Source organism: Buteo buteo, unplaced genomic scaffold (genome assembly GCF_964188355.1).
Source record: "Buteo buteo unplaced genomic scaffold, bButBut1.hap1.1 HAP1_SCAFFOLD_227, whole genome shotgun sequence".
In the NCBI taxonomy this organism is placed as follows: domain Eukaryota; kingdom Metazoa; phylum Chordata; class Aves; order Accipitriformes; family Accipitridae; genus Buteo; species Buteo buteo.
This window is the reverse complement of record NW_027439391.1, coordinates 93,021-103,819: the sequence shown is the minus strand read 5'-3', so window position 1 is coordinate 103,819 and position 10,799 is coordinate 93,021. Positions and strand designations below refer to the sequence as shown.

At 50.1% G+C, this 10,799-nt stretch overlaps 1 protein-coding gene across 1 annotated transcript; it reads left to right on the top strand.

Moving 5' to 3' along the window:
- The first annotated feature begins 8,340 nt into the window (after nucleotides 1-8,340).
- LOC142028267 (olfactory receptor 14C36-like) lies at nucleotides 8,341-9,369 on the top strand. Its single transcript, XM_075022224.1, has one exon. The coding sequence runs from the start codon at nucleotides 8,413-8,415 to the stop codon at nucleotides 9,367-9,369; it is 957 nt and encodes a 318-aa protein (XP_074878325.1). The 5' UTR covers nucleotides 8,341-8,412.
- The last annotated feature ends 1,430 nt before the right edge of the window (nucleotides 9,370-10,799 follow it).

Below are 10,799 nucleotides of genomic sequence, written 5' to 3'. Positions count from 1 at the left end.
GGTAGGACCACTGCTGAAATGAGGAAGAGTAGCTCTAGATAAATCTGAGGTACTCTATGTCACAGCCTCCGTTAATCCCAGCCAGGTCTCCCAGGCCTTTGAGTTGTGAGGCAGGACTCTGGAGGAGAACAACCAGCAGTGGATGGGGATCAAGCATGGGGTTACTCAAGCAAACTACACCCTTACCAGACCATGGGAACCATAGGGGCTGCATCCAAGGGTGCTGAGAGAGTGTTTTTTTCTTGAGGAGGTGCTGGTGTGTTATGACCCCAGTAAGAAAGGGATTCGGACACTGTGAGCTACCTTTTAAAATTATGTTCATCATCATTAACACTCTAAGGAGAGAATCATGCAGATCATCTTAGGCCCCTTTAGATGGTGGGAACTCCAGGTGATGTAGCATTGAACGGTCCTTCTACCCAAATGCAGACCCCATCCATAGAAGACAGTCTCCTGTTTTGGTCATTCAAGCTACTATGGGATCTTCTTACAAGGAACAACTCTACTCATCGTCTCAACAGTCAAACAGAAGTGATGTTTTCATGAGAATGTTTTGCTGCACTGTTAGATACAGGCAAGGCCACGCAGGAGGCATGATGTCCAGTACAGAGTGGGACCTGCCTGCAGGCTCTTGTGTGATAATATGCTGCTGAGATTGTCCTGTGGCCAAGGGATCTGTGCAGCATAACACAGGTATGACGGCCGTGCTGTACGTGCAGCAGGGTTGCAGCGCAGCGCAGCCCTAAGAACTGGATGTTCAATATTTTTCTGGTCAGGACCAGTGTTCAGGTTTCCTGTGAGAAGTCTGTGGTCCACTACACTGCCACAGCTGAGATGCCGTGGCCCAAATGTGCACTGCCAGGAGGAGCTGGAGACCCATGGCTTGTCACAGAACTGTGATGGTTTGGGATTCAATGAGACATGGTGGGACAGCTTGCTGAGCTGTGGTGCTGCAAAGGAGGGATACAGGCTCTGCCCAGGGAGCAGCAGGGAGGACAAGGACTATGTCCCCTGTATGAAGGGGAAGCTTGGATTTGTGGGGGTCCTCTCTGTGACAGACAACAGGTTGGACTAGCTTTTGTCATTTAGGATCAGAGCAGGAGTCAGCAGGAGTGACCTTGTGTTTGCAGTTACAAACTGCTTGCTCAGGAAGAGGAAACAGAAAAGGTCTTTTGTCAGCAACACCAGGAAGTGTCCAGGTTCATGAGCAGGTTCCTGTGGTGAACAACTTCAAGTGCCCTGGCCTTCCCTGGCAAGGCAAAACAACAGGGTGCCAACAGCCTGAAGTTGGCTATTGGGTCAACTTCTTCAGACAGCTGCCAGGTGGGCCACCAAGGGTGATTCTCACCTAGACCTGAACCTGGCCAAAAAGAAACAGCCGGTTAGGGATGTGATGATATTCAGTGTCAGTCTTGGCTGTCATGGCCATGAATTAGTGGGGGATCAGGCACAAATGGGCAGTGGTTAAGGCCAGCAGCAGAGCACAGACCTGGGACTCCAGAGGAGAAGACTTGGACACACTCAAGAGACTGAGACATCTGGCATGATCCTGGATGATACTTCTGGGAAGATGAAGAGGAAGTCGACTGGGAATGGCCAGCATGGATTTACACAGGGTGGATCATGGTGGACAAACCTCATTGCTTTCTAGGATGAAAGGGCTGGGTTTCTGGATGAAGGGAGATCAGTGGGTGTCTTTATCTATTATTGTGTCCAGGACATTTGGAGGGAGGGAGGGATGGGCAGGTGGATGGATGGATGGATATAGAGATGGGCAGGAACTGGGATTGACAGTCAGGCTCAGCTGGTCACGAAAAATGGGTCACACACTGCCTGGAGGCCAGTAACAAGTGGACACTGCAGATGTTTGCATCATGACCGCATGTCTCAGCCTGGGAGATGGGGTTTCCCACTGTCTTGGTTTCAGCTGGGATAGAGTTAACTGTCTTCCTAGTCACTGGTACAGTGCTATGTTTTGAGTTCAGTATGCGAAGAATTTTGATAACACTGATGTTTTCAGTTGTTGCTTGGGAGCGTTTAGACTAAAAGTCAAGGATTTTTCAGCTTCTCTTGCCCAGCCAGTGAGAAAGCTGGAGGGGCACAAGAAGTTGGCACAGGACACAGCCAGGGCACCTGACCCAAACTGGCCAATGGTGTATTCCATACCATGTGACGTCCCATCTAGCATAGGAACTGGGAAGTGGGGGCAGGGAATCGCAGCTGGGAGACTATCTGGGTGCCGATCAGCGGGTGGTGAGCAATTGCCCTACTCATCATTTGTACATTCCAATCCTTTTATTACTACTGTTGTCATTTTATTAGTGTTATCATTATCATTACTGGTTTCTTCTTTTCTGTTCTATTAAACCATTCTTATCTCAATCCATGCGTTTTACTTCTTTTCCTGATTTTCTCCCCCATCCCAGTGGGGGGAGTGAGTGAGCAGCTGTGTGGTGCTTAGTTGCTGGCTGAGGTTAAACCACGACAGTTTCTCAAGGTCCCCCTGGAGTGAAGCTCCATTTTTCCAGCTATTAATATTTGTGTACAGATAGAATCATAGAATCATAGAATCATTTAGGTTGGAAAAGACCTTCAAGATCGAGTCCAACCATTAGCCATGGCCACTAAACCATGTCCTGAATACCCTATCCACTCGCTTTTTTAATATCTCCAGGGATCGTGACTCAACCACTTCCCTGGGCAGCCCATTCCAATGGTTGACAACCCTCTCAGTAAAAAATTTTTTCCTAATATCTAATCCAAACCTCCCTTGCCTCAACTTGAGGCCATTTCCTCTTGTCACCCTGATTGTGGTAAGCCATCAACACAAGACCACAGCATGAGAAGTTGCAGGACACTGCAGCTAATAAAAGGAGTTACTGGGTTTGTACTGACCAATGTAGGAATCAGCACAACAACTGTCTTAGAAACACCACATGAGAGTACAAAGCCAGAAAAGCCAGGGCCAGTGGGGAAGGAGCAGAGTTGGGCTGTTTGTAGAGGAATGGGTGAGGATGACCAGAGGAGAATTTGGGAAGGAAAAGAAGGAAAATAACCCCAAAAGTTAAGCTCAGCTATGATGAGGCATGCTTGGGGTTACCTGCCTAGCAGCCCTGCGTCCATGACTTCAGTGGGACAAAAAAGCCACAGCTGATCACTCCAAACTTATGTCTGCTTACTTCCATGGTCACGGGGAACCTGAGTGCTCTCCCTACCATCATCAAGGGAAGAATGGTGGTGGAGGAAAATGCACAATCGTTCGTCCTGAAAAGGATCTCGGGAGGTCTGTAAGCCAAGCAAAACCACTGTCAGTGGAGAAAAGAGAAAGGAGGGCTGGGCTCTTTGTCTGCTAGACTGTGTCAGTGGAAAACTTAGGCCTATATAGACATACGCAATCTTTAAGGGCACTACAGAGTGGATATGTCAGTGGGAATCTAGTAAGTGGGAAGTAGGTCATGTGAAAGTGTGGAGAAGAGAGGACTGGCAACGTCTCCTGGCAGTAGGGAGGTCATGAGCTTTAAAGGTGGTATGGGTGAAGGGACATGCTCAGGATGGAACCCCAGCTGCAAAATGGAATCAACAGGTGGACCACCTGGCCCAAATCAGGATGGTCACCAGTGAGAAGGAAGATTGGGGTAGGCTAGCTGAATGGTTGCATATCAAGAAAGCGGAAACTCTATTATGAATGCCAATCTCAGGGTTGGCCGGTGCCTATGAAAACCCGTGAAGCAACTCTCACAGCTTGCCAGCAATGCCAAATAAGGCCTAAGGCTAATCACCCAAACCAAGCTCCGGCCCAGCATATCAGACAAGGCAAGGTTCTTTGGAGCATGTAGCAGGCTGATTACAGTGGTCCTCTGAGACCATCATCTGGGAGGAAATATATTTTGGTAGGAGTGGAGGTAGCATCAGGATTGTCTATGGCAACAGCTGTTGGCACAGCTACTGGAGACCAGACAGTTCAGGTTTTGTCAGAATGGTTTGGTATTCTACCTATTCCTGAATGTATTCAAAGTGATAATGGGTCGCATTTCACAGCCACAGTGGTACAAGACTGGGTGCGAGGGGAAGGCATCAAATGGGTGTTTCACACACCATATTACCCCCAAGCTAATGGTATAGTTGAGCAAACCAATGGCTTGATTAAAAACCATGGGGATGTCTCATGCCATAACTGGGACACACGATTACCACGAGCAGCTTTTACTGTTAATAACTGGTGGGGAAATTATGGTAGTACAAAAATTCGAGCATTTTGTCCTACAGGACTGTTAACGGGAGATGAGGGTCAGAGATGCCAGTTCCCACTGGGGACATACGTGGGCCAACCTGTCATGGTGAAACTACCTTCCATTGGTATTGTTCCTATGATCTTAGCAAAACCCGGAGGTTTGTATGCCTGGGAAGCCTTAGAAGGGAGCGGAAAGACTCACCATGTCACCACACTGCCCAGTGGATAATCCTGGACTTCTAACCCTGTGACCCAGTTTTAAGACTGAGGCCTAGTTTGTGCTTTCTTACAGGACAATGAAGAAACAACCCATTCCAGTGCTTCTGCTGGTAGTGATGATGGTGGCGGATGTGGATGGTGAAGACTTGGATGACAACTTCATGGCAAAGATGATGGACATCAATATATCGCAAGCCCTTAAGCTCACGTGGGAGCAATGTAACTATCATAGTTGGAGGTTCAGATTGGATGGGGGAAGAGGGTATACTCAGGTTGTTTATAGTTGGTCACCAGATGCAGTAAATGCTACTCGGTATGGAACACCAGTTGTCACTATATCCTCTAACTAACCCATGAGATCACGGGGTGGAGCTGGAATGGTACTACATCATGCCCTGAAATTCCATGGGGGTGGCTGTGTACGGTACCCAAGGGAACACCAATAGAGCATTCTAGAATTGAGTTTACAACTATCAACCTCAGCCAAGTTTGCATCTGCCAGTTTGGGACTCTTGAACAAGCAGTTACAACATACGGGTAAAATGACTATCCAAAATTGAGCCGTACTGGATTTGATGCTACTGAAAGAGAAAGGTGTATGTGGAGTTTTGAACCTGTTGATGGACGACTGCTGTGTTCACTCCAAATGTGTCAATGTAGCTTCAAGATCAAACCAACAAAAGAAAGTGGCAAGAGACTCAGAGGCAATTGCTTCTGCACCAGGGACTACTTGGCTGGGTGGGAAAGTTTTGATATGTCGGGATTTTCTTTGACAGGGTGGATGACCAGCCTTCTCTAATCTTTAATAATGCTTGCAGTTATGATTACTGTAATCTGTATTGCACTAAGTTGTATCAAATGCTTAGTAGTGAAGCCTGTACTGACGGTTAAGTATACTCCCTTAAAAACCTGTTCGTGTGTCAGATAGTCCACTTGAACTCTAGACCAGAATGAAATGATGACCCACAATGAGAGTCAAATTCATCAGACTGCGCTCCCTTTTAGCTCTGGAGGCAAGAGCTAACTGTACCACCACTCCAAGGAAACCTGGACTGTGGTCACAGGATGCATCGTGTGCCAGGACACCCTGACCCTGCAAGGAAACAAAACTTCTCCAGGCAGGGAGGAGAAGAAAAAAACCCCAAACTCTAGAGGCCGCAGGTTGAAAATTAAAGTGACCAATCAAGAAGCGCCAGGTACACTGAAGTATTGACCTTTTGGCCAATGAGGATTAAAATAACCACAGATCAGATTCGACAAGGGTATAAACGGGGTCCTGCCGGAGGACGTTATGGAATGAGTCCTCCTCAGAGCAGCGGGTCTGCAGTCGGGGACTCTCCCCTTAGGTCGGGATGACGCCCTAGGTAATTCCTGCAAGTTGAGAGCCCTCATCTTTTAGGTGAGCGATATGCACCTTTTGAGTCATCATTTTAAATCTTAAGAATACTTAAGTTGGCTGTGAAGTACTAATTCCCCTTACAACCACAAGCCTGTCGTTCACAAATGTTACCAGAGTTCTGAGTAACTTTTTACTGAAGAACAAATCTGAGTTTTAACACCTCTTGGATTGATTGTGTGAGCCTCCATAACACATACCCAACTCTTCTTCTAATGAAAGAAATGCCAAAGGACATAAGTTTCTCTGTAGCTAAGGGAGGCAACATCACTGTTTGCTTCAGCCTGTTTCCCAGCAGGTTCCCCTGGAGCCCCAGGGACACCTGGAGGGAGCCCAGAGGGGGCAGAGAAAGTGCTGCCTTGGGCTGGTCCTCTGGTGCTGAGCTGGGCTGGGCTCCTGGGCTGGAGGGAGCTCATGGCAAGCAGGCAGCACTGCAGAGAGACAGCTCTGCCCAGGAGCAGCTCCTCTGCAAAGCACAGCAGGGCTGCGGGCACTGCCTGCAGGCACAAGGGGAGAGAAGTGAGGCAGGGAGAGATGTTAAAGGCAGTCTAGGGTGGGAGGACTGAGAAGAGCTGACTTGGAGGAAAATCTTCACAGCCCTTAACAGGGTAAGTGTCTTACTGCAGGGCAATGCAGCTGTGGTTTGTGGAATGACCTCCTAAAGCTGGCACATGCCACAGCCTATCGTATCTCTCAGGAAAACTCTCACAGTTTGTGCAGTGCAGAGAAAAAGGACGTGCTTTGGAGCACAGCTTCCCTGCTGCACCCTCAGAGGGACAGGGCATGTCAGCTGCCTTCACCTGGGGATGGCTGCAGAGTGTGAAGGTGGGTGTGCAGCCAGGGGTGCCCAGGGCTGTCCTTCTGAGCAGGGTCCTTGCGGCCAGGGGGCTGTGTGCTGGGGCAGGGACTCTGCCGCTGGTCAGGGTAAGTACTCTGCCTGCCTGGGGAGATCTAACAGCAGACAGGGGAGAAGCTGTGGGTGGAAGAAGCAACCCCCAGCAGGGCAGGGTCCTTCTGCTGGCAAGAGGGTGCTGTGTAGATCAGGGCAGCTCACAGTGCCCAGATTATCCCTAGGACATTTCCGAGGGCACTTTTCAAGGGCAAGGTCAAAGCAGGGATTGCGATAAACATCAGGAACTTTCCTGAGTTTGTGTTTTCTGTTTCCTACTCTTGGGGAATTTTCAGAAGAAATGGAAAAGGAGCTGTCACGCTTGGACAGCTCACTGAGACTCCTGAGGTGTCACTGTGAGGTATCAGTAGGACTGATAGGAGCCTCCTGAAGTAGTGCACAGGGACTGAGAACAACTGCCTGGCTATATTGATGTCTGGGAGGTGGCATGTACAGCTGGGTAAGGGTAAGTCTTCCCAGGGACTTCAGCTGCCTCTGCCTTTGCCTCTCTGAGCCAGACCCTCACTCTAATTTTCCTTGCTTCTCCTCTAGTCTGTGTTATTGCAACTGTTACCTTGTTCCTGCTGTCAGGCTCAGTGGTGGTGGGAGTTTCAGCTGCAGAGTCACACACTGATCTTGTGGGTCCTCCCATGCAGCTGTGTCCATGGGAACAAGGTTACAGGTGCCCAAGCTCTCCTCCAAGCTGTGGGGCTGTGGGCAATGCAGCCTGTGTCATTCCCTAGGAAATGAGCTGACTCTCCCTTCCTGAGATACCATCATCAGGACACTTGGCTATTTTCTTGGGCTGTCCTTCCAAGCTGTGAGCTGCACTCCAGGATGCAGGTCTGTCCCACAGCATCTTGCTGTTCCTGAATGCCACATGGAGAAGCACAGAGACACTATGACTGAGGAAATGCTGCTGGGTTTGTGAAATGAACCATGTGTGAACTTGGCAAGAAGTGGGGTGCAGAGACCTTGAGAAAGGGGGAGTCACTTGGTGTTGGACAGTGGGTGACTCTGCTCTCAGTAGTGCCTGGAGTCTTTTCGGGTTAACATGGGGGTGTGATTACCCTCCATCTGAGAAAGGTGAGAGCCTAGGGTAGCTGGCAACAAGACAGAGTGACGGACCTGCTCCCCTCGCACTGCACTAAGCCACAGGCAATCCTCTTGCCTCCCAGGACACACTTTGATTTCTCCGAGTGAAGCAGAAATGATGAGGGTTTCTGAAATCCAAGAAAATCACCAGGTGAGGTAGTGGAGAGCTCTAAACACACACACACACACCGCCCTTTCACTCAAACAGTGTTTTCATTGTTGTTTCTTAGCCCTGGGAGTGCAGATGCTGACAAGCACTTTTACATTGGGAGCAGTTTCATCTGACCAATTCAAACACCACAATGACCCCCCCCCCAACAGACACGATTGCCAGAAACTCACTGCTGCAAAGCAGGGCTGACTCCTTGGCAGCCAATGGGCAGAGGTCCTGCTCCTTACGACACACGCAGCCAGCTCTAACCAGAGCTCCATCCACAGAGCTGAACAGAGACCTCATTGAGATGGAAAAAATGCGGTGAACATGTATTATGAGAAATGGCTTTGATTTTTTTCAGAGACTAATGTCCTAACTTGTCACTGTACTTGCCTCCCTGTTCAGTGCTCCACACCCAGAGGCAGCAGATGTCCAACAGCAGCTCCATCACCCAGTTCCTCCTCCTGGCATTTGCAGACACGCGGGAGCTGCAGCTCTTGCACTTCTGGCTCTTCCTGGGCATCTACCTGGCTGCCCTCCTGGCCAATGGCCTCATCATCACCGCTGTAGCCTGTGACCTCAGCCTCCACACACCCATGTACTTCTTCCTCCTCAACCTCTCCCTCCTTGACCTGGGCACCATCTCCACCACTGTCCCCAAAGCCATGGCCAACTCCCTCTGGGACACCAGGGCCATTTCCTATGCAGGATGTGCTGCACAGTTCTTTCTGTTCATCTTTTTGATCTCAGCAGAGTACTTTATTCTCACAGTCATGGCCTATGACCGCTACGTTGCCATCTGCAAACCTCTGCACTACGGGACCCTCCTGGGCAGCAGAGCTTGTGTCCACATGGCAGCAGCTGCCTGGGGCACTGGTTTCCTCTATGCTGTGCTGCACACTGCCAATACATTTTCACTACCCCTCTGCCAAGGCAATGCTGTGGACCAGTTCTTCTGTGAGATCCCCCAGATCCTCAAGCTTTCCTGCTCAGGTGCCTACCTCCGGGAGGTTGGGGTACTTGTAGTTAGTGTCTGTTTTGAATTTGGGTGTTTTGTTTTCATTGTGCTGTCCTATGGGCAGATCTTCAGGGCTGTGCTGAGGATCCCCTCTGAGCAGGGACGGCACAAAGCCTTTTCCACCTGCCTCCCTCACCTCGCCGTGGTCTCCTTGTTTCTAAGCACTGGCATGTTTGCGGACCTGAAGCCCCCCTCCATCTCCTCGCCAACCCTGGACCTGCTGGTGGCAGTTCTGTACTCAGTGGTGCCTCCAGCCTTGAACCCTCTCATCTACAGCATGAGAAACCATGAGATCAAGGATGCCCTGAGAAAACTAATCACTGGATACTGTTCAGAAGAAATGAACTGCATGTTGTCTTTTGCATAGGACTCATATCTCATTACAAGCCCAGCGTGTCTTCTGGTGGGTTTTTATGGTGATTTTGGTGTTTTGAGTGTGGTTTTTGATTGCTCTTTTTGCTTTGTTTTACTTTTCTTTGTGGAAAGCATTCAGATAAGTTTCTTCCTCTGGTTTCTAATTCACACTCTATCCAGATTTTGTGTGTCCCGCAGGTTGTGCAAATGAGGACCCATTCCCTCTGTGTATTTAACCAAAATAAAGGGCCCAGCAGTGACTTGTTTTTCTGAGATCCTTCCTCCAAGACCTTCTCCGCAGCTGCAGGGAGCAGTGCCTGTGTGCAGAGGGGAAGAAGAAAAGTGTCCCAGCACAGCAGCACTGCCTGGGAGCACCAGTGCTTGGTCTTTCCCGAGCTGCTCTCTTCCCACTTCCATGCTTTCCTTCTGAACCCTTTGGTTGGTGGAAGGCCTGAGTGCTCTTCAGGCATGGTTAGAGTCCTGCTGTGTGGCAGGCCTGTGGCCGCAGGCAAGGACAGGCAGTGGGCACTTGTGTGACAGAGCTGGCCTCCATTGCAGCATTTCCATCATACAAGGGGATCTCCTCAGGCCTTGTGCCATGGATGCCCCCCTGGGACTCACCCCTCTCCACTCTAGAGGAGCTGTTGTGTGCTTCAGAGTGTCTGGGGCTGTGGGGTGAGTGCCCAGAGCTCTGCAGCACCCTGTGGTGGGCACTGCTGTGGGGCCATGACAGACTGGTCTGTACAGGGGAGAGGGCAGGGAAGGTGGAGGGAGGTCGGGGGCAGTGAGAAGAGTTTAGGGGGAGCTGGGCTGGGCTGGAAAGTGCCAGGGAGAGAAAAATACCAGTGTATAGCTTGTAGTGTGTGACCATGCAGGGCAAGGACTCACACCGGGGGTTTGTGTTGCAGAGTCAGGGCTTGTAGAAAGCATGGAAGACATGCAGGTGCAGGAGAGAGAAGGCTGGTCTGTGGCCTTGGTGGTGTGGACAGACAGCGAGGGTGGCTCAGGGTCTTTGTCACTCTCAATGTCTCTCATTGGCCATTTCCAGCACTTGCTTGTCTCCCCAGCTTGACAGGTGAATTTTGCTGTGAGGCCATCTCCATCTTCCTGGTGGTCCAAGGGCTGGTTTGGGGGAACAGACAGCCCTGCCCAGCCTCTCTCCTTCAGCAGACCCTGGAGCAGAGCTTTCTGCAAAGCCCTATGTGGAACAAGGCTGCAGCAGGGCAGGGGTCTGTCTGGAAGGAGGGCTTTTGGAAAGGTCTTGCTGGACAGCGAGATGGACAGGACGCAGCCATGTGCCTTGGAAGCAAGGGAGGACGGGAGCACTCTGGGCTATATGAACAGGACCATGAGCAGGTGAGTGAGGGAAGAGATTCTACAGAACACTGTGTCCAGATTTCAGATCCCAATATAGGAAAGATGTATGCAAGCTGGAGCCACTTT